The sequence below is a fragment of the Lepidochelys olivacea genome (assembly GCF_965140295.1).
Source record: "Lepidochelys olivacea isolate rLepOli2 genome assembly, chromosome: 2".
Classification (NCBI taxonomy): Eukaryota; Metazoa; Chordata; order Testudines; family Cheloniidae; genus Lepidochelys; species Lepidochelys olivacea.
The window spans coordinates 109,259,178-109,283,875 of NC_140412.1; the positions used below are offsets into that span (position 1 = coordinate 109,259,178).

The 24,698-nt window shown below is 39.9% G+C and overlaps 1 protein-coding gene across 3 annotated transcripts in view; it reads right to left on the minus strand.

The window, feature by feature from the left end:
• The window catches only part of CDKAL1 (CDKAL1 threonylcarbamoyladenosine tRNA methylthiotransferase), a 663,359-nt gene that overhangs the window by 621,688 nt on the left and 16,973 nt on the right, over positions 1–24,698 (minus strand). For 2 of the 3 annotated variants that reach the window (XM_084618215.1, XM_084618214.1), the window contains 2 exons: positions 22,517–22,683; positions 18,255–18,367 (listed from right to left, as the gene is read on the minus strand). In XM_084618215.1, coding sequence (XP_084474341.1) covers positions 18,255–18,367; positions 22,517–22,683 — 280 coding nt within the window. Of the gene's footprint in view, positions 1–18,254; positions 18,368–22,516; positions 22,684–23,782; positions 23,879–24,698 lie in introns of those variants that run through there. The other variant, XM_084618213.1, reaches the window with a different exon arrangement.

A 24,698-nucleotide genomic window follows, 5' to 3' on the forward strand; every position in this document is an offset into this window, starting at 1 on the left:
GACCTAAAGCTATGTCTCTCCAAATATAGGCAGCATGCTGCAACAGCAGTTGACTAGAGGATTATTGCACAGGATTAGGTACCTGGAGGAACCAGCAGCAAATTATATATATGTATGAAACCAACAAAGAACAATACTCCTGCTTTGTGGTTCTGGGTATCCAAAGATTTAAGTGTCATTCTTATTGTAGCACGTCCTGGAAAGGAAGTGTTTTCATGTGCTAAAATATAGTTGAGAGCCAGAGGGGCTTTATGGTATAGTCCATAATGAGAAGGATTCTTTACAAATGTTAAAAGGACCAGTGTTGTCAACGAACTAATTCTAAAATAACGTTTTGCCACCTTAAGACCTCCCAACAAGTCCAACTACAGGCAGCAAAGCAACACGGGTACAGACTTGAAAGGTCAGCTGATACCTGATACGCTGGTAAGCTAGCCTGATTTTAAATACATAAGACATTAATTGTATGCATTCGTTAAAAATATATCTTACATGCTCACCATTAACCACTAAAAACCCAACAATTGCAAGGCTAATTAACTTAAGGAGGACTCAAGCAAGTTCAAGAAAGCAGGGTAACAAAGAAATTTATGCTTATGGTTTTAGAAACTAAACGTCTAGTTTAGTAGTGAATATTCAATACTCTGTAGATGGTCCCTTATTTACTGCACCAAAGCGGACGATGACATAGGCAAAAAACATCAGACTGCTCTCCCTTGTTTATAATGCATTTAGGTGCCTTTGCCAAAGAAGGCACTATACTGTTTATTCCCGAAACTCCTATTCTCATGTTTAAGGGATGATTATGACAAAATTTGGGAAACAGTGTCCTAGACCACTGCTGAAGAATGAAATCAGTATATACCCTATTGCTGTACTGTGAGGATTGAGGAGAACGTTGTAGCTTGTGAAAGATACTTTATACAATTTCTACTTCAATGCAAACAGAAGAATCCCATTTTGTATCCCTGATGTTTCTGAAAATCTCTCTCTCTCTCTCTCTCATTTTAAGAATTTGTTTAGTGAAATTATGGGTTGAACCAACCTTGCTGAAAGTTTATACAAGCTATGGCCATTTTCAGCAAGAAGGAAATAGTACTATGACTATAAAGTGACAGAGTCCAACTTGATACCAAGTACCACAGGAAATATGCTTCTGAAATTAACACTCCCTGGATGTTCGAGAGAGGCTGAACAGTTCCAGGCTTTAAGCAATAGAAAGAATTCTCCTGATAGATGGGATTCAGTCCTTGAGGTCTGAAGTAAGAGTTAAGTGACTGAACTTACTTGTTAGACGTGCTTGTTTTTAGAAAGGTAAACTGTATTAACTGCAAAATGTTAAGAAAATCTTCCAGTTTCCATTAAGATTTTAAACAAAAGGCTTATGTTTAAAACCTCCTTTTTTTGTGCATGTGTTCAGTAAGACAATGGATGTATGTTCCTTTTTCCGGTTCCCATTTCTGTGATCTCACATTTTTGTGCAGCAAACACTAATCAAATACAAACTGAAAGAAGACAGACAAGCAATACTAGATGTTGCTAGTTAGCATGAACTTTTCAGTGTTTTACGATATTTAAAAAACAAACCCAATCTCAGTCTATGAGAGCAGATAATTTAACATTTTTTCTTACTGAAGTGTTTTCTTTTTAAATATTTGCAGTACTGAAGTCCATTCTCCTCCCCTTAATGTCCTATTAGCATTATACAGGCACATTAAGGAGAATGGAAATCATTTAATCACTACTCTTTCTTGAAGCACAGGTTTTTTTCCCTCGAAAAAGAAGTTGACCCATCTACAGATTGTTCTCCTGCAGGTCTCCCACCATTTTTGTAGTTTGATGGCCAGTGTTGTAGACCAAGAATGAATAAAAACTGGCAAACCAGTCCAAAGGAAAGATGCAATTCCGGACACTAAACCATTTTCCTGTAAAACTGTACAAATCCAGATACGATGAAAAAATTAATTCTTAACTTGAATCAGCTACAGGTTATTAATGTCCTAGAAGCTGCCTTTCTGTTTCAAACACAAAGGCTGTGAAAACCTGTAAAAGCAAAAAAAAAATGCTGCATTAAATCAATTCTTTTAAATTTTAAACTGCAGCTTGAAGACACACTAGATTGTCAAGTGTGGGGATCAGGATTTCTGGCTATATAAGCAGTAGTTATGAAAGTGTCCTGTATCCCTCACCCTATGATTTAGAGAGGTAAATAATGAGATTTTAAACAGTAAGTTTCCTTAATTTTAGTAAGTAATTCACACATTTGAACCTCTTGCTTTTGCCATCAAGTGTAAAGTGACAAAGCTGAATTTAGCCCAATGTAATTCCACGCCTGATATTTATTGCTATACACCCATTTTGTGTTTCTTACTGGTAAAGATGGCAAAAGTAGTTCTTCAATACAGAGAAAGTTTTCTTTATTGTCCTCTACATCTGAGAGATACAGGTAGCAATTGATATTTTATTTACAGTAATAGACTGAGCCCTCTTTAGAAAGAATAAATTCCCATCCACCTTCCTATATGAAAACACCCTGTACAACTGCCACTGACTTTAAGTTGCTGAAAATCAAATGCTGTGTTCAATTCTTTTTGCTCTTCATTCCAAATGGGTATTACCTGGAGCTCTAAGTAAAGAGTCAAAATTTTAAACACATGCTAGCTATCTTCCAGGAGACAGCATTTAGTTACCTTTAAGCCATTTCAATTAGTGCCTAGGTGGTGAGTCCCCTGGAGTCCAACTTCACTCATATACACACTATTACAGATATGAAAAAAGCTATGCAAACAAGCAGCATTTGAATAAGGAAAACATGAATGCCTGATACACAGTTACACAAATACATGTACACATTACAGTAAGAAAGAAAATAAATTTGGCAGTAGCAGGGATCTTCCGGCAAGCAAGAAAATATATTGAACAATGCCAAAACATTCAAACACGCCCACCAAAATCAGGCATTCTGGTAACAAAAATGCATAAACTCCATCTTTGCAATACATAGTCCCTTTAGAGAGTATTTGTAAAAGTAAAAATAGCAGCAGCTGCAGCTCAACAGCTTTTTCTTCCTGTCTTGGCTGGAAGAAACCATATCCTTCAGAGACGCAAATTTCACAATGTACGTACCTGAAAATTCTGAAAATTTGCCTTGCCAAAAAACGTTAAAAGACATCAAACCATTATGGTTTGTAAAACAGAACAGTTTAGTACTTTCTACTTCTAGTACGCCAGTGAAAAACCACTAGCTAACGCTGATCATTATGAAAAAAAACGTATGCCACGCTGATTGGACAAAAAGCCCTAACTGAATCGCGTTGCTAACGTCTTAACACCAGCAAGCTTTATTTGGATATCATCTTTTTCATGAATGAACAATTATTGAGCTTGCATGTAACGCAAGGCAGCCATCATGCTCTCCGCATCTTAGTATATAGCTCCTCAAAGAAAAAAAATGCCACAACCACTGCAATTCAAGTGTTTATTTAGGCTTTAAAAATAAGGTGTCAGGGTACAAGCATGAAAACACATCGACAGGGATCAGTAACTAAGCAAGGTCATACAAATTTCTCTACTCTTGGAAGACCTTCTATATCAATCATTGGTTTGTTTTCTTGGTGACTATATTTAAACTAACAATAGTTCAGTTGTTTTTAAGAAAGCAACAATATTTTCCAGGATATTTATACAAGCGTAATGTACAGAAATGCTTCTGTTTTATTAATTGTGTGGGAAACTCAGCAGAATCTTACTTCCACATAATAGGTGTTGCCTTTGAAATTCTGAACTCAAAGAAAGCAAAAATTAGTCCCTGAGCCACAAAGCTTTGTAGTGTGATCCTTTATGTGACAAAATTAAATCTAATAAGATGTACTTTTTTAACCTTAAATGTTAATGTATTTAACCAGACTTCAGGAAAAAATCCTTTACAGTATTTTTGGTGTAAGCATAGTTAAACAGTGCCATCTTTTGGCAAGTCATAGAACTGTCCAGATACTCCTTTCAAATGAATACAAAAAATATTAAACCTGTCATGTTAAACATTAATGGCCCAATTCTGCAACTTTTACTCACTTGAGTAATCCCAATTAAGTCAATAGAACTACTGGCATGAGTAGATACTCAAAAACTAAAGATTCTACAATTGTAATCTTAAGGTTTTCATGCATAGGCTGAGTCCACACAAACTCATCTGCAGTTCTCCTACCCTTAATCTACATTGGCAATGGTGAAAGCACTAGTGTAAATCGTGCACAGCCCTTTTTACCACATCATATGACATTACTGCCTCCATCACCATAAGCATGAGTGTCAGACCAGCAGCAGCAAAACTGCTGAAAAAATTTAGGGTAGATGGGGACTAAAAGATTTAGGTCAAGAAACTGAAAGGCTGTTCTTAGTATTGCTGTCATTTATGCTTCATTAGCCCCTTGCTGAGACAGCAAGTAAAAGTCAGTAATGGCTTTCTCAGTGATGTAAATGGAGCTCCACGTAGTGCTTGTGCCAGGATTGGGACCTTAAAGCAGTTTTATACTCGCTATTAAAAATCTGAGAAGTTTAATTGAAAATTAAATGATATTCAGATAACACAGACCAAGTATATACATCCTCTGACCACAGGTTAGAAATATCCAAAGTTTTTTTGTACTTATAGTTATTGAAAATTGATTTACAATCCTAAGGAATTCTGTTTAGACAAATTAAAAGTTACGAATTTTGTTAAAATCAAATACCCAAGTATTTCATATCATTGCATAGGACACTAATCAAAATTATTTTATTCTTGCTAAGTTACTAGTGACTTAAATTTTAAGTAACATTTAGCCAAATTCTCTTCTTCAGGGTTCAGTGGAGCTCCATGGCCATAAAAAAGGAGAATCTGTTCCATTGTTTGCCTCTTATCCTAAACTGCTCGGACATCTGCTAGAACATTCACTAATACACCTGAGCTTGCTCATATGCAAGAACTAATGTAACAAGATGCTTTCTTTGAGCAATGAGGACTACATGGTCAAGCTAGTGTCTCTTATGCAGCAATAAAGTCACAGGACTTCTACATGGATATCATCCACCACAAACTCAAAGAAATTACGAAAAGCATGAATCATTGTATGGACTATGAAGCCAAGATGCTTTCAGTGTAAAAAAAACAACAGAGGCAAGGAACACAAACATGTAAGGAACTGATCTTTAAGTTACTACCTAGAAATAATGCACCCATACGTATGCAAAGGCAGAAAACCTGCTTCAAGAATAAGGTAAATTATATTGACTCTATTTTTTTCTAAGTAAAGAACGTGAAGCTAAGTAACATTCCTCCATAAGAGATATAACAGAAGAAACGTTTCACAAAATGGTTAATTGATTTGCCACACCTTAATAGGTTTCTAGATTGTCAGTGATTTCAGCTCAGAGGTTATCTTCAAAGAAAAATACTTCTGAAAAGACCTTGTGTAAGGCATTTGATATGTGCAACAATTTTAATTAGAAAAAAATATACCAATAATTGGAAGGACTTGTCTCTTTCATCTCCAATTTCTATGAGATACACCCAGTCCATTGCCTCAAGATTGTTCACTACATTATTTCCTCCAGTATACTCTTCAGGACCAACTTATTTTCCTCATGTCTTTCAGTGCCCAGCAAAATGGAGCCCCAGCTTGGCTGTCCTCAATTTGCTACTATTATTTTTATTAATAATAAATAACATTACTCAAGCAATGAGACTTCTGCTACTTCTACTGGAAGATAATTCCATAGAGTAACAGAAGTTGAACTATTTCACTCTCTTTTTTGTTTACTGTTTACATCCCTATTAGTTGCCATTTGACCAAGTTTAACTCCTCTAATCTTTCTTCACAAGTCAATTACCCCAGTCTCAAATGTTTTTAATGCTAATATTCCACTTTTCATCCGTGCTTCTAATATTTTACAAAAACAATTAAGCTTCCAAACAGTCAGATTGGGAAGTACTACCTCCATTTCAGAGATGGAAAAAATGGATGCACTGAGAGGTGAGATGATTTGCTCCAACAAGTCAGTGGCAGAACTGAGTATACAACTTTGAATTCTGTGTGTTCTTTTCAAGAGTTCTCATCTAAACCACATACCAGGAACCAAAACACCTCTCTGCCATAGGAGCTCCTTTTAAGAAAACACTGAAAGTTGACTAGTTGTGGGTGAACACTTTTCACAAAGCGATCACTCTATACCTGACCTATCAGTCCTCATCAAAGGAAACCTGCACAATACTTTCAAAAGAAAAGCCTAGGAGCTTAAATTGATTACTCCGCTAGACACCAAAAATCACGGACTAAACAGAGACAGGTTTCAGAGTAGCAGCCGTGTTAGTCTGTATCCGCAAAAAGAAAAGGAGTACTTGTGGCACCTTAGAGACTAACAAATTTATTGAGCATAAGCTTAAATTTGTTAGTCTCTAAGGTGCCACAAGTACTCCTTTTTTAAGCAGAGACACTGGATTTATGGCTTATTAAAACAATCAGTAAACCCCACCCCCCTTTCTGTCCTATGACTACAGAGGTGTTAACAGGCTACTCTACCTTGAACGGTCCCTTACAGTATGTGCGAACTACTTATTCTATACAATCTGTTCCACCTTGCATTTTGCTGTGATGCTGGAAGTTCCTTTCCCACACCTGAAGAGCTCGGAGTCGCTCAAAAGCTTGTCTCGCTCATCAACAGAAGTTGGTCCAATAAAAAATATAACCTCAGCCACCTAGTCCTTCTAATACAACTACACTGCATAGTTCTGGGTGTCATACATGTTGAAATTGGCTAGTTAAAGGTATTAGTGCACATTTAATTTAATTTTTACTACATCAATGTTGTTCAAGTTATGAACGCAAACGGTGCAACACAATTTACACATCAGCTATGCACCACAGAAGAAAAATCAATATTGTATGCTCTCCTGCATAGACAGTGTCAGTATTTATACAGCACTAAGCTCACTGTTAACACAAACATTTCCAACTCAATTTTAAACACTGTTTAACCTCAGCATGAAAGACTAAGCACAATACAGAATTAATTCAGTAGTGTAATTAAATCTAGTCTTAGTCTGTCTTGATACCTAAGTCTAAAGACTTCAAATGTGTACTGCATACAAGTATGAGAAATGGCACTTGAAAAATCCACCTATTACCCACTAGCACAGGGGTCGGGAACCTACGGCCCACAGGCTGGATCCAGCCCACTGCTTCATTTCATCCAGCCCAGGGCATGCCTCGGCACCCCCCCAGGGGCTGGAGCCGCAAGCGCTGGCTCGCCCCCCTGCAGGAGGAAGCTAGGGTCAGCTCCGGCCCCCGGAAGCGACCAGCATGTCCCTGTAGCCCCTAGGTGCAAGGGAGATCGGGAAGCTCTGGATGTGGGCAGCGCACATCATGCAGAGCCCTCTGATCCCTCCGCCTAGGGGCCAGACATGGCAGCCACTTCCAGGAACAGCGCGGAGCCAGGGCAGGCAGGGAACCTGCCTTAGCCCTGCTGGGCTGCCAACTGGGAGCCACCTGAGGTAAGCACTGCCTGGCCAGAGCCTGCACCACAACCTCCTCCCCCAGACCTTAGCCCGCTTCCGCATTCCAAACCCATTGGCCCCAGCCCAGAGCCCACTCCTGCACCCCAAACCTCTTAGCCCCAGGCTGGAGCCCCCTCCTGTGCCCCAAACCCCTCATCCTCAGCCCCACACTAGAGCCTGCACCCCCAGCTGAAGCCCTCAGCCCCTCCCACACCCTGAACATCTCCTTTCTGGCTCCACCCCAGAGCCTAGGGGAACAAGCCTCTGTGCCCCTCCCCACTCTATGGTGCTGTGTGTGTCCCGCGACTGATTTTTATTTTGGGTCAATGGCCCTTGATAGAAAAAGGGCCCCACCCCTGCACTAGCAGAACTACACCCAGTACACAGAGGCAGATGAGATGAATATGGAGGGGCTGCACCAGTGAGGTACAACATCCTGATGTGAAGCTCAGCCATCCCTACATCCAGAAGCTGAGAGGGGGAGTGAGCTCTGCTATTTTAACTTCCTCCTCCAAACCTCCTCTATTGGTGACGTCTTCCCCCATGAATAACTCCACTTTCTGCCTCTGCTCTTCAGACCTTCCCTAGGCAGCAAGAGCAGTGTCAAGTTGATATGGTTCGTGATGGTTTAAACTACCCGCAGGGGTACAAACTGCATAAGTGAAACTGGCCACAGGTCTTATTAATTTCATCCTGCTTCTGCTTTGTTAAAGTAGGAGCAGCCAATAGCACAGGCACCGGAGGTGTATGCCAACTTAGGAAGACAATACTTTTACACTGACTTATAGGTCCAAAGTCAACTTGCAAATTCGTATTTCTATCTGAATACAGCTTACCTTCCATAGTTAATAAGTAACATCTAAAATAATTATAACTGAAAGTTAGTTAAAAAAATATTTGCCTAGATTTCCACTTTGTTTTCTTTTTGCATTTGACAGCATTGTGTTAAATAAGCTTCAAGCTTTCCGCTGTATAGTCAGTTCCTCCCTTACAAAAAAGATCCTTTTAACTGCAGGGGACAAAACTCTTATAAATAATGTAAAGGAATATTGTAAAATATTCAGGACATATCATGGTGACTGTCTCAAAAAAAAAAAAAAATTGACAGCGTCCCTTTATCTTTGCAACCAGAAAGACTAAAACCTCTATTTAAAAAAATTGGAAGCTTAAGTTCTGTACAAACTGACAGTTTAATATTTCTACTTTCAGTGTGGGCACGTGGATTTTTCAAACCCCAACAAAGAACACAAACAGAATTATGCAAGCCCATAAACAAGCAGCAGTATTTCAAAAGTAAATTAGGGAACAGCATGGCAAAGAACTGTAATATGTATATGTTCCATTCTGTGCATCCGATGAAGTGGGCTGTAGCCCACGAAAGCTTATGCTCTAATAAATTTGTTAGTCTCTAAGGTGCCACAAGTACTCCTGTTCTTTTTGAGGATACAGACTAACACGGCTGCTACTCTGAAACTGTAATACACATGTTTTTGCCCCTAAAGTCTGACCAATGAAGCTCAAGATCCAAAATTCCTAATAAAATCAACAGCCAAGTGATCTGTCTTCCATTAAACTGCAAGCCAAAGATCACCACTTCTCTATACACCCATGTATTTTACCAATGAACAGCAAATCAGTTTTGGCTGGATTATGTCAAAGCCTATTCATAGTCATCCAAAACAAAGTTGCTGTTTAGTTTCTCTCTGTAAGCAGATTTCAGTGCCAGAGATTTGACATACAAAACAAATGTTAGTGTCTTCCACTTAAAGCGGAAGCCTCCACTTCAGCTATAACATTTAATAATGGCTCCAAATGGTAGCATATAAATGCTAAAAAGGTTCACAGATATGCATTTTCCACAGAGGCATACCACTAGGAGGTAAGCCTCCAAACAAGCATGGACTGTATTTGAAAAGACAACTGTAATCCGTAATCCCCACTTGACAAGTTGTCTAGTCATTCACTAACCACAATATTTATGCTAGTTGGCACAAGTATCTGAAAGGAGCACTGGATTTGGGGTACTAGGAGGGAGATGGATGAAGCATCCTAAACATTCCAGCTATGTAAGTAAGGGTAAAACAGACACACACACACACACACACAGGGCTTTGCTGTCAAAAAAAGCTTCACTGAAAAGAGCAAATACATTTCACATCTCTTTGGAGCAAATGCTGTTCCTATCTCTGCAGCAGTGGAAGGCTATCATAGCAGAACAAGTGGGCTTCTATTTCTGTTGTGCAGAGGTGCACTATCTATAAGCTTTCAAAATGGGCTCCTGAGCATTGCTGTCTAGCAGGGAGTTATGGAAGGACTGCAAATCCACTAGTCATTCCATCCCATGTGGGGGCAGATACAAGCAGCACAGGAGTTTATTACAGCTATGGCTGGAATAGCTGATTCAGAATGGCTCAGCTGCACTTCAGTTCCTTCCCCTCCAGCTCCAGAGTGGCTTAGTGCTCCAAGTTTGCACTAGGGCCTTGGACACTATGCACCTCTGCTCTTTCAAACAGTCTTCTGTATTCAAAAATACAACATTGTATCAGTTCCTGTTCTCTTCACATTTGCAGGATTGTGCGCAACTATATAGATTTTTTATTTAAAGGAAAATGATGGAAATGGTGCTGGTAATTCAGTAGGTGGCGGCATTCTTTCTGAATCAGCACTAAACCAAAGCTCCAATATGGGTGTATGGCAGCAGTTCTCAACCTGTGGGTCATGACTTGCTGTGGCCCAGTGCCGAAGCTGAAGCCCTGGGCAACGGGGCTCAGGCTTTGGCTTCAGCCCTGGGCGGTGGGGCTCAGGCTACAGGCCCCATGCTGGGAGCTGAAGCCCTTGGGCTTTGGCCCCCCTGCCCAGGGTGGTGGGGCTTGGGCAGGCTCAGGTCCCACCTTCTGGGGCTGTGTAGTAATTTTTGTTGTCAGAAGGGGGTTGTGGTGTAATGAAGTTTGAGAACCCCTGGTGTATGGAATTTACCTGAGTGAATCATAAAACCATGATCCTGACCATCTAACTCAAGAACCTATGCTACTTTCTACAATAAAAAGAACCTATCCAAAATACTGAGACTATTATTTCCTCTATCTAAACTCTACCTCCCTTTGCAATATTAAGATATGTCCTAAGCAACTGTGTACTGCCAAACAGCTGTTAATTTCCACCACACCAGGTAGCTGCATTTCAGCAATTTCTACAATTTTAAATATTTTACAACTATAGACACTATTAAAATGGTTAAAACACACATCTTTACACACACATCGATTTAAAAGTTTTTTAATAACTTCAAATCCATTCACTCATAATTAAAAAGACCTGGAGGGTTAGTTATAAAAGAAATATGTCCACAGCCCTGCAGGAATGTTTCAGACCAAACATTAACATATTTTCCCCTAAATCAGTAAAAATCAAGTGGGGAAGGGTTTCTAAATGGAGGAACTAAGTTTGTAACTGTCAATTTAAATTAAGCCCAAATTAATTTTGCGCAAATATGCTTTTTTTATTTGATCATCCAGAAACTCAAACACAAAAAATTTACATTGTAACTATTCTGATAACAAATATTAAAATTTTTATTCAAAAAAGAGTCAACTAATCCAATTTCAGGTGATTAAAACCTGACACTACTAAATTGTGTAGCCAAGCTGATCGAGTCTCTCACACACACACAGCATTGTACATGTGTACACACACACACACACACACACACACACACAGAGTATTGTACAGTATTAGTTATCCAATACTGCCACCTGTTGGCTACCAGAGATACAGCACATATCCCTTTAATAATCAGGATTCAAAACCAGAAGGGACCTCCAGAGCACCTAGTCTGACCTGTTCTAGGTCACACGCCACCAACGCCGTCCAGAATCCGCACACTACACCCAACAACCAATTGCAATGTGATAAAAAACTTTACTTTGTAAATTAAGATTTCAGTTTTATAATCACTAATTGCCAACTAGGGTTGCATGAAATATCAATTTTGAAAAGTATATTTCATGTAAGTATATATATTTTAAATATTACCGTATTTAAATTATATTATGTGACACTACTGTACAAACACTAAGACATGTGGCTAGTGAGGAATCAAGATGTGAGCTCCACAAGCATGGGCTAGTCAGAAATGAAGGAATTAGGCAAGAACCAGGATGACAATAGAGGCCATGCCAGGAACCCATAACCTCTTCAAGAAAGTCTCTCACTCTTGAGACAGCAGACACACACAGTTTAGGAAGAGTCGGTCTTCAGAGACTGGGGAACCTTTACACAAGATGTGTGGCTTTTTATTGTTTTGTGTACTGATTGGGTTGGTTTTGCAGGGGCTGACAGAATACGTTTCCAGATTTGTATGAATATGCACTGTTGCATAGTAGTCATGGAGAATTGTCATGGAGACACACACACCATTAAATTAAGGAGTTGTTGGGTGGGAAGACAATGCCATTTGTACCTGCCCCTAAAAAAATTATAGCATTACACACTTTGCCAGGTCAACACTTGTAAATATTTGGGAACTAGACACAATTATCCACGAAGGTTTGCATAACCATTACCCCGGCCTTCATGATGCGAACACAGACCGGGTGTGTGGGCTGCATCTATAGGTTCAGTACAGTTCAAAGAGGCCAACTGTTCAAAACTCTCAATCATCTCCTGCACCTGCTACCTTGATCAGAAGCCCCTAAAACAATCACTGTACTACCATGCACAAAAGCACCCACTCTGGACTTTCCAACACCCAACTGTTTCCAATCTGTTAATGAAAAGAGTCCTTCCTGATTCAAAAGTTCTATAGCTACTGCTGCTCACCGCAGGTCTCAAGAACTCCATTGTATTAGTCTGTAACTGCATACTAAACATCGAGTGGCACTTTCTGAACTTCATCTTTAGACAGCAAATGGAACTGTTACCAAGTTATAGCACAAATTCCAGTAACGCTTCTCTATTTCTCTTGGATCACTTAAAACATTTGGTGATTGAGTTTCAGGCTCTCCAGGTGAAAACAGTCTGAGAAAATCCAGGCCTTCATTTTGAGGATATGCCTGAGCAATGTCCTGAGTTTCTCTGGGAGTTATGGGAACTGGTCTGTTTTCCCACAAGCTTTTCAAAATCACTCATAAACCACTGCTTAAGGGTGCTATGCTGGGAACTATGAGATAGGCCCAATTGCAATGGCTGATTAACATGCTCTGCATGGATAAGAGCAGAACATCACCCAGAAGATGACAGCTATCATAGACACATTTCACCTTGGCAGTTTATACTGGTGCAGTCCCACAGGTTCAATTACCAGTGACCTAACCCTTTACTGCATGCACAACTTTCAGATGAGGAAGCAAGGTGCTTAGAAAATGAACTGACCTGCGAACAATGTGTCACTTAAAAGCCATTATGCTGTAATCTGAGAATGCCAGCAGTGCCAGAATTTAGTCTGGTGCACAAGCATTAGAGTATGGAACAGACTGACTGCTACTAAAAAAAAATTAACCCCAAACAGGTGTGCATGCCTGGATTTACACGCATTACCCAACTGTCAGTGAGGATAATGTGCTTGTGAGATTTTTCAGTCCCTCAGGCCTGCTTCCAAAGTCTCAGAAACTTCAACTATGAAAGTAACATAGAACAGAGAAAGATATAGGCCCAGTTAAGATAAGCTTCAAAAGGGCAATTGTTAAGAACCAGGCAGACTCACCCATGTCCAGAGACACTTAAAGCAAGGGAATACATTCACCTGATTTAGAAAAGCAACAATTTTTTGGTCATATAACAAAAAAACTGGGAATAGGGGTATGGGGACTAGCTATGATAAAAATCCAAAGCTTGTCTAGTTCCCATTGTAAATAAGAATACGTCCCAGCTTGAGAATTGAGCAAATGATGAATTCTGCCCTGAAGGAAAGAAGCATGATTGCCTGTAGGTAAAAGCTCACTTTGCCTGCTAGTATCAAAAACTTGGTGGTGAGGAGGCTGCAGCAGGACAAATTGTCTGAAACAGCTGTTGCCTCCTACATTACTGCAAATCAGCACCAAGGGTGGAGGGACATCAAATATATGCATCTCTGTCATTCTTATGAGGCTTTTCTCACTTCCTCTTTGTAAAATTTTACCCTCGTGATTCTTTGGAGATGAGGGATGGCAGAAATTAAGATTCCCTGCTTCTGTCATGCAAAATCAAAAACTGAAGGTGGAGTGAAGGAGCTCAGATTTCACTTCCTGGAAGATACTTTTATTCCACCGCCTCCGCAATTCCATTAAGTGGAATCATTAACACAAGGCTTCTAGAACTTTCCTCCAGGATGACAGAAAATGTCTCTAACAGTAGGGCCAAAGTGTGGTATACACTACAATTGGACAGTTGTGGAAAATTGTGAGAGTCCGTTCCTCAAATTTGCTGACATTCAGTTATACACAAGGTTAATGCAAATTCTATCAATCACCGCAGAAATAGGCACAGAACCAAACAGTTTGCGAATTCAACTTGAAAACTAGCTCTACAAATAATTACATAAAAAGTCTATGCATTAGTTCTCAGCGTCAGAGAAGTTTTAAACAATGCTTTTGAGCCCTGGCTTCCCAAAATAGTCCTGCAAATTACATCTTTATGGCTTTATGACAGATGCAGTTTGGCATTTCAAACTTCTTAAAAAAAAAATCACTTCTGGCCTGAAACATTTCAGGCAAAAAGGAAATTCTCACCCTTCATTTTTAAAATGTTTACCACTCAGTCTACCAATATCCCAAGCATAAATAACCAGGATTTACTCTTTTCATTACAAAGTGAAAATACAGTTATTCCCCAATGGCATCAGAAAGCGGAGGCTTGATAACAAACAGCAAAATGACATGAGGGCACAAAGTCTTGTTCCTTTGAAATCTCCATCTGACTATTTCAAAGGAAACTGAGCAGAGGAGTGACCCATATTATTTAAGTTCCATTTGTCCTGTACTGGAAAGCAATCCCCCGGTATGCTTCCTATGAGCAAAGGTATTAAATGCATTGTAGTGGTTTTCCCCACTGTAGGTTCACATACCTTCACCTTCCCTTGAATTTTCAGGCTGCTAGGGATGACCGCAAAAGAATAAAATCTTTTAAAATTAAAGCCATCTGGAGCAACTACCTTTCAAATATGTATTGGCAATCGTGACTCAATTTCATGTCCACCACATAACCAGAGCCTACATGTCTAATAAATGAACTGTATCATAACCAGAGGTATTTCTGAGCCACTCAATCCTGGGGCCCACTAAGACCCCACTGCAAATACTTAGGACTTCCCCACAAAGCTATATTTTTTACCCTGAAACAAGGATGTATGTAAAACCCAAATGTTCTCTTGAAAAGTCTGTCAATTTTATTACCATACTGTGTGCCAAAAATAACCCCACAAGTTCCTTACCTCCAGATAGCTAAACATTGTCCATGATGAAACTACCGTGGTATTCCAATATGTCACTCTTAATGGGTCATGCAATTTAAAAGATTATTACAATGAATTCTATGACAATTTTTGATTTTGCTGATTTCACATATAATCCAAGAATCAACTGAGAGTTTTAAAGTCAGAGTTAAATTTCAGACACTTTTGTTTGCAGACTTTTTAATATTTGACAAAATTTTAAAACAAAAACAATATGATCAATTAGCAAATAACAGAGTGCACTCCATTACTGCATGCAGGGTAGCAGATTGCCATTTGCCCTAATTTTAGAATGACAGGACTGGTTACGTGGTTACAAAAGGACAGGTGATATATTCCACAGTACAGTACAGCATATACAGTACAGCATATAATTGCATCTTGAGAATACAGACTGTCTGACCCACATTAAAGCTCAAGGAAATTGGAAGCAAGGTATTCATTGTAGCAGGTCCTCTACTCAGGAATTTGCTCACTGGAAATACATTTGAGTCCTCAAGCAGGCAGGAGAACAATTCCATTTTGTGAAAACTTTTGAGGTTTTGAAATTTGTTTTTCTTACACACACACACACACAAACCACCTTTCAAACATTTCCATGAAATGAAGTTGTCTCTAAACAGCTGTTTTAACATCTCTAGTTCTTTCTCTGGTCAGAAATGACCAGAGAGTCTACCCTGGACCCCAGAAACCTTCCCAGCTTTGTCAAAAGAGCATATTTTGAAAAAATACATTTTGTCAAAAATGTTTTAAATGTGGCCACTTTTAGAGCACATTTAAAAACATTTTTGTCCAGATCTGCCTCTAACAGTAGGCTCTGGAATCAGCTGGCACCAATCTCCTCTGGCTAGTTAGAGCTTGGTGCTACATGAAGCATATATTGTTTGTGAGATATGTTCTTTAATCCAATCCATACAAAGTATACTAGAAAATATGATGATGGACACCTCTTACTGCCCAATATATTTGTCCAACACTCCAAAACTGCACACACTTTTCTTGGAGTCCAGATTTATGACAACAAATGAATAATGCAGGCTCTGTCTGAGCTAAATCACATTTTTGAACAATTGGATCCACTTCACATTGGCTAGATGGGAAATGCTGTACGGCCTATGTAAACAAGATTTAACTTAGTTTTGCAAAAAAGTCTCAATCTACGCAAGGTAGGGAAAACATTAGTACCTTCCTAACTAAAACTATGTTTGAATAGTCTTCACTAAGTCACTAACAGTTTCAAATCTGAGTGTGGGCAGAGACTAAAGATGAGTGGGGAAAGTTCACACATCATTTAACATCCATTAAGACCCGCTCCTACTCTATTCTATATAGGATTTTATATCACACATTACTGTAGTATTTGAGTGCCTAACCTTAGGCATAAATGCGTTAAAGTATCCAGATACATGCTGAAGCAATCACCTGGGGAACTCTCTCTATGAAAATTTAACTCATTTGCTATTATTTTGCATTGTGTCCTTCATTCTCAACTTTGACTGGTTAAGAGCTACGGTTTTAATTTCAGTATGTTACAGATGTTTTCAGTTTTCTTACGTGATCTTTTCATCACTGTATTAGGCATGTTGTAATGCTTGTTTGCGGCAAAGGAGAGGAGGGCAAACAGATGAGAATGTTAAAAAGTCTTGTTCAAAGGGGAAGCAGGAGAAGGTAGGGTCTTATATCCCTTGGAATCCAGAAGATCCTGCCCCAAAGTCTACATATCACAATAGTTACCCCTCCAGAAATAAAGAGCTTGACATGGTGCCCATCAAAGTCGGTCAACTCTGCTCCAAAGTCTGACAGACAAGTCGTTAAGTGACAAAAGACATTCCCTCCAAGTCACTCCTCACCCAGGTGTTCAAATGACAGTATGCTTCCTTATGTTTAGACCAATGGTTGGGTTCTGCTTAACAAAAATAAAATAGAATAAACCAAAACACCTTACTCTACCAGAAACCACTGGAAGTAAAACAAACCCACAAGATTATCACAGAATTTGCTGTTATCTGTTAGATGTTACCCTATAATAGTTCACCTTAAGTGATCACTCTGGTTACAGTGTGATTGGTAAAACCCATTGTTTCATGTTCTCTATGTATATAAATCTCCCCACTGTATTTTCCACTCAATGCATCCGATGAAGTGAGCTGTAGCTCACCAAAGCTTATGCTCAAATAAATTTGTTAGTCTCTAAGGTGCCACAAGTACTCCTTTTCTTTTTGCGAATACAGACTAACACGGCTGCTACTCTGAAACCTATAAGCCAACCATAATGGTTATGAAGCCATTCACTTTCGTTTGATCAGAGGAAAAGTCTCTCTCTCTCTTTTCTTCTTATCAGTGATCACCATTTTTTTCCAGGGGAGGGTAATGAAACAGGACTCTCCTTTTGGGTCCTATCAATGCAGTACTTAACTTGTCAGGAGGGAGCACTATTTTATGTCACATGGTGTTCTTGCCCCTAAGGACAAGTGTGCTACTTCTGTACCATGATCAGAATCTGCCAGCACATAAAGAAAAAAAGACAGGCTTCAAATTAGTGTCCCCAATTGCAGCTGAGCACACCAAATCTTTCTTTGTCCAGTTAGATCTCAGTTGCATTCAAAATAATATGCAGTCTGCAGGTCTCCTAAAACTCAACAGGCAGTTAAAGGTTTTTAGTGTTTCTACTGTAAAATTCATCCTCAAAAAGCAGGTTTAAAAGTTCAAGTTAAAATCTGGCATATAAAATCTCAAAGTTTTTATATATATATATATACACACACACACATATACACATATATATATACACACACACACACATATATATCTGAAGACTACAGACAATGAATTTGTTTATAGTTATATAAGAAAAACACAGAAGTTTACTGACATAAGATTTAGTTCAGGTTTTAACTAAAGTAGAGATTTAAAAATCCCCAAGACAGTGAGATGTAAAAATGAACTACTGAATCTGCACCAAAATCTATTTTAACTTAAGTTCAGTAATTTTTAGCAGGACTCATCACATACAAACATCAATCTGACATAACAGATCAGAACTGCCTCAAAAGATGCATGGGCCTGGACTAGATGACCTCTTGCAGTCCCTTGCTGTCCTACAATTCTCTGAGGCCCACAAATATGGTTCACATCACTGAATGGACTTCCAAATACAGTTTACTCATGCCAAACAAGCTAGCTAACATGGTGAGGTGAAAGTGGGTGTAGTAAAATCTAATTTAAAAAGACTAGACTGGTTCAATCTAAATATTAAATCAGCAAAAAACCTGAAAGTAGTTTGACTGAGATCATTACCTGTAATTTTGTACCCATAAGAAGCCAACTGTCCAGCCATGTATTCTCCATCTGAATTATTATGAGAACATCCCCATGTGCGTATCCAAATTTTTTGCGCACCGGGAATAATGCTGTTGAGTGAACAGAATCAGGAAAGCAAGTTAGAGATAAAAACAAAATAAAACATGAAGTCATTTCAGGCACTCAGGAACAAAAGGTTTTGGTCCTTATACATTGGAATGTTAAATGACTCACACATGTAACCCTCCACCCAGCCTCAATGAGGTGGAGAGGGAAGAAAAGATTCAGTATTTTAATGGGGGGCAGGGAAGGTAAGAAAGAAATGATAGCTTCAAAATAGAGAGGGTATATGGAAAGAGAAGACTATATTCTGTGGCTACATGGAATCAAAAACCTAAAAACCAAACCCGATTTTTTTTTCTTAGATAGAGATTTCAATGTTCATACACAATACGAGACTGGCAGCACTAAAAATAAGTCATCTATCCATGAAATAGGTACAGCTAAATTGCAAGCTTCTCATGCTGCCTCACCTATGTGCCTTCAACTCACTCCACACAGGCTACCTATCAGACATCACTACTAATCCAGAGCCGCTACTGACCAGTGAGGTAGGGATGAAAAGCTCTGTACCCCAATCTTTCTGAGCTACAAATGTATTATTAAAAAGAAAAAAATTAATTAAAGAATTAAAAAGCTGCTACTTTGAAAAAAGTATTATTGTGGCAGATTTGTACCACTGTAGTACAGGGCATGCCAGCTTATTTGAAGATTTATAATTGGGCTAAAAAAGGTTGCTCCAGAATAAAGCCTCTGCAGAGGTACAGCCATGATACAAAAGAGCCCACTAGAAGAACAGAACAGAAATCTCAAGGCTTGGCTTACACTACCAATTTACATCTGTATAACTACAGTACACCCTGAGAGTTACGAACTGCCCGGTCAACCACACACCCGATTTGGAACCAGAAGTATGCAATCAGGCAGAAGAGAAAAAAAAAAAAAAAAGCAAACAGTACAGTACTGTGTTAAACGTAAACTACTAAAAAAATAAAGGGAAAGTTTAAAAAGAGATTTTATAAGGTAAGGAAACTCTTTCTGTGCTTGTTTCATTTAAATTAAGATCCTTAATTGCAGCATTTTTCTTCCGTATAGTAAAGTTTCAGAGCTGTATTAAGTCAATGTTCAGTTGTAAATTTTTGAAAGAACCACAACGTTTTGTTCAGAGTTACAAACAACCTCCATTCCCAAGGTGTTTGTAACTCTGAAGCTCTATGTACATTGCTCAGGAAGGTGGGCTTCTCCGGTCAAAGTAGTTAACACCTCTTGGGGAGGTGGAGTACTGACACTGATGGGAGAAGGCTAGGTAGTGTCTTCAAAAAGGCTCTGCAGCTGCGCCACTGAAGCACTGTAAGTGCAGACAAGCCCTAAGAAACACTGAGGAGTCAAGAATGGCCAATGGATAAGAATCATGCCCGTTTGCAGAAAATTAGTAGGGCCTTGTCTATACTACAAAGTTTTGTCAGAAAAAGTTATGCCGCTTCAATTAAAACCACTGTTGCGTGTCCACACTATTCTCCTTGTGTCGGCAGAGTGCATCCATACTCGATTCAGAGAGCAGTGCACGGTGGTAGCTTTCCCACTGTGCAACTAGCTGCAGGATGCTTTGGGAAGGATTTGCAATGCCTCATGGGGCAGGTGCAGTGTCACATGATGCAGGTTTCTCAATCCCATCATTCCATGGGCTTCCTAGTAGATTGTCAACTTTTCAACTGAAGTGTGGGGAGGGAGGAAGAAGAGAGTTGTGTGTGTGGAGGGAGAGGGAGACAGCAGGCTGACCAACTTATCCTGAGGCAGGGGGAGGGGAACACCCCACACACACATCAGCCCCTGACTCTGCTCTGCACAGCAGTCTCTCCCTACACTCCTGGCAGAAGCAGCCCGCTCTGCCTGCCTATGGTTCTGTGATTCTCTCCGAGTTCTCCCACAGCCTCCTCAGCTGCCGGGAGCAGCATTCTGAGCAGCTCTGTGAGCTCTCCATGTTGAGGAATGTCAAAGCAGCACAGCCATCTGCCCCCACACTCCCGACAGCAAAAGTCTGCCTGCCCATGTTTTCCTAGTGCCGGGGAGAACAGGAGCATTCCAAGTTAATGATTTGCTCTTTGTTCCCAGAACAGAGCAGCATGCTCAGCTGTCAGATATTTCCAGGCGCTTTGAAAGTACACGCCTGCAGGGCAGCAGAGATCAAACAGTGAGCAGAGCAGTCAGGGCAGGCATTGTGGGATACTGGTGGAAATCAGTTATGTCAACAAAACAAACAGCAGTATGTACACTGATGCCTTGTAGCTTTAACTTTTCTGCAAAATGCTTTATGCCTCTCGTCCAGGTGGTTTTATTTTGTCAGGAAAACAGCAGAGTTTTTGGCCAAAAGTAGCTCTGAAGTGTGCATACCTCAACTGTTTTGTAGGAAAAAGGCAGGTTTTCCTGACAAAACTCTGTAGTGTAGTCATGGCCTAGCATAAAAGCAAACACACATGTGTAGTCCTTAAACCTCCATGGCTAAATCCCAGACATAAAGCTCCAAAAAGGTCATCCTTTGTAGGGACGTAAATTACCAGAGTAAAAAACACTGAAAACCACACAGTAATGGTGAGTGGCCAACAGAGAGAACTACTAAATATGGATAGCTGCAGATCCTTGATACAGCAACAAATAATATGTTCTTGATATGATGGAATCAATGTGTCTACTGTCTTTGAATGGGGCTAACTCTACAGACTTTATGATTAAAAAAATGCTCTTATGCTTCTGAAATTCAGCAGATCTCTAGTAGACTGTAAAGCATACAGCAAAAATGATGTTTCCTGTGAATTCCAGGATTAAAAGATTAAAGACTGGTAATGGATTATTTTCTTGTTTCCTTAGTGCATTTGATAGCACTTTGCATATGTTCAGTTTCTATTGTTTATGTGGGCTTCACAGGTAGCAACAGGGAAAAGAAAAAAGAAAATGATGTACAATCACAAAAATTGGCAGTGGGACTAGAGGGCAGATCTAATATCTTGAAGTCTTTTTAGCACTTTCTAAAAACTTACGTTCAATTTCAAAATTACTTTGAAGGGATACTTTAATGCAAAGACCTACTTCTACTCCCTCTTTTTATTCTTGAAAGAAGAAGCATAGAATCATAGAATATCATAGAATATCAGGGTTGGAAGGGACCCCAGAAGGTCATCTAGTCCAACCCCCTGCTCAAAGCAGGACCAATTCCCAGTTAAATCATCCCAGCCAGGGCTTTGTCAAGCCTGACCTTAAAAACCTCTAAGGAAGGAGATTCTACCACCTCCCTAGGTAACGCATTCCAGTGTTTCACCACCCTCTTAGTGAAAAAGTTTTTCCTAATATCCAATCTAAACCTCCCCCACTGCAACTTGAGACCATTACTCCTCGTTCTGTCATCTGCTACCATTGAGAACAGTCTAGAGCCATCCTCTTTGGAACCCCCTTTCAGGTAGTTGAAAGCAGCTATCAAATCCCCCCTCATTCTTCTCTTCTGCAGGCTAAACAATCCCAGCTCCCTCAGCCTCTCCTCATAACTCATGTGTTCCAGTCCCCTAATCATTTTTGTTGCCCTTCGCTGGACTCTCTCCAATTTATCCACATCCATAGATGCATCAGCTTTCCTGTTGCAACCAACATTTTTTCTACAGAATATCAGTTTTATGTTATCTGATGCTGATACTCTTCCATGCCATTTAACAGTCAGTTATTTCCATTACTGAATAGGTAATCTGAAAGACTTAACAGTAAACTGTCACCACTTTTAACATTTTAAATTCTACTTCCCCACCCCTAAACCCCCAAAAAACACTAGAATCCAAGAGCAAGATTTTCAAGAGCTCAGCTCCCATTTACACACCCTAAATGAAAAGTCCAAATTGTCAGAACTTCTCAGTATCCAGTAACTGTCTCTGAAAATAATACAAGGTGCTGGCCAATATTGTATATCCGGTCACTTCATTCAGGCATTTCAGTGGGAGCTGCTGAGCTTTTTAGCAATTAGGTCACAATAGGGAGTACCGAGTATTTTTGAAACTCTGGCCCCAAATTATCAGCATGCTTAATAAAAGCAGCAACGTTTTTATTACAACCAAATCTGAAGACAACTTAAAAGCTATGTGGCAACGCCACATTCCATTTTTATTTTAAAAAACTGGAAGTGTGTACATACTAGGGCTTTTTTGAAAAAAAGAACTTACCTATCGCTTGGTGGATCATCATCTGCCTGAACATTTTTTTGTGAACTGCGTTTTCGCACTTTAGGAACAACATTCTTTCGTGCAAACTGTCGGTCATGTGGTTTCACATCTTGTGCTGACACAATATCCTCAATATCTTCAAGCAGTGAATCACAAGCAGCAGGCATCTTCAAGAACAGAAATATTTAAATTCAAAATCAGATTCTATTGTCAGATATTAGTGTTGATCGTGTGCACTCTTTGGAGAAAAGTCTGCTAACTTTTCTAGATACACATGCAATAGAGAAAGATATACATGACCTCACAGTGCACCTAATAATCCTCTATTGTGTAAGACCCTACACAAGCTATTGACCTGATCCTGCAAACTCTTCCTGAATGAAATAATTCCAATTAAATCAAAGGAACTATTCTCAGGTGAGACAGAATTTGAAGAATGGGACTAAGTTAACAATAAGATCCACTTGACATCTGAAAGTAGAATCAGGATCATGTATTTGTATTAGGAAAATAACCTATTATAAACAAAATTAAACTTAGTTATTTCGGACAGCAGAAAGAGTAGATGATGACTTTTACATTTTTCTTCTTCCACATATATCTAAGTTTGAAATGCCAAACTGAGGAGTTTATCATGCATATCAAAACAAAAACAATTTCCCAAAATTAACTCAAATAGATTAATTGCATCCATTTAATTGAGTTTACAACTGTAAAGATACACATGTAAAGAAAACAAAATTATCTTGGTTAAAGTACCTACCATGAATAATAAACAATCTATCAGTACCACGTCTCTTATGAGCACCAATCTCAAGAAAGTGAAAACTCAGCCTTGAGTTCTGCAAACACTTAGACCATGTCTACATTATAAAATTAGGTCAAATTTATAGAAGTCGGATTTTTAGAAAGCCTTTTTATACAGTCGATTGTGTGTGTCCCCACACAAATGCTCTAAGTGCATTTAGTTGGCAGAGTGTGTCCACAGTACCAAGGCTACAGTCGACTTCCGGAGCGTTGCACTATGGGTAGCTATCCCACAGTTCCTGTAGTCTCCGCCACCCATTTGAATTCTGGGTTGAAATCCCAACGCCTGATGGGGCAAAAACATTGCCGCAGGTGGTTCTGGGTACATATGGTCAGGCCACCCCTTCCCTCCCTCCCTCCCTCCGTGAAAGCAACAGCAGACAATCATTTCGCGCCTTTTTTCCTGGATTACCCGTGCAGACACCATACCACGGCAAGCATGGAGCCCGCTCAGCTCACCGTCACTGTATGTCTCCTGAGTGCTGGCAGACGCAGTACTGCATTGCTACACAGCAGCAGCTCATTGCCTTTTGGCAGCAGACGGTGCATTATGATCGGTAGCCATCAACTCTGTACTCCTGGGTGCTCTTTTAGCTAACCTTGGTGAGGTCGGTCAGGGGCGCCTGGGCAAACATGGGAGTGACTCAGCCAGGTCATTTCCCTTTTTAAGTTTAGTCTCATGGAGATTCAGTCCTGCCGGCAGTCCTACTGCACCATCTTCTGGCAAGCACCCAGGAGATGACAATGGCTAGCAGTAGTACTGCACCGTCTGCTGCCAGCCTAAGATGTATAAAGACAGATGATGTGGATCAAAACAAGAAATAGACCAGATTTGTTTTATATTCATTTGTATTCATTTTCTCCCCCCTCTCCTTCCCTCCATGAAATCAACGGCCTGCTAAACCCAGGGTTTTGAGTTCTATTGTTGAGGGGGCCATTCTGTTTCTCCTTGATACAAAGCCACCCCCTTTGTTGATTTTAATTCCCTGTAAGCCAACCCTGTAAACCCATGTCATCAGTCGCCCCTCCCTCTGTAAGAGCAACGGCAGACAATCGTTTTGCGCCTTTTTTCAGCACAGATGCCATCACACAGGGAACATGGAGCCCGCTCAGATCACCGCCGCAATTATGAGCACTATAAACACCGCGGGCATTATCCAGTAGGATATGCAAAACCATAACCTGCAACAAAAGCGAAACCAGGCGAGGACGCGACTGCAGCGTGATGAGGAGAGTGATGAGGACATGGACATAGACTTCTCACAAAGTACGGGCCCCTGCAATGTGCATGTCATGGTATCAATTGGGCAGGTTCATGCCATGGAACGCCGATTTTGGGCCCAGGAAACAAGCACAGACTGGTGGAACCGCATAG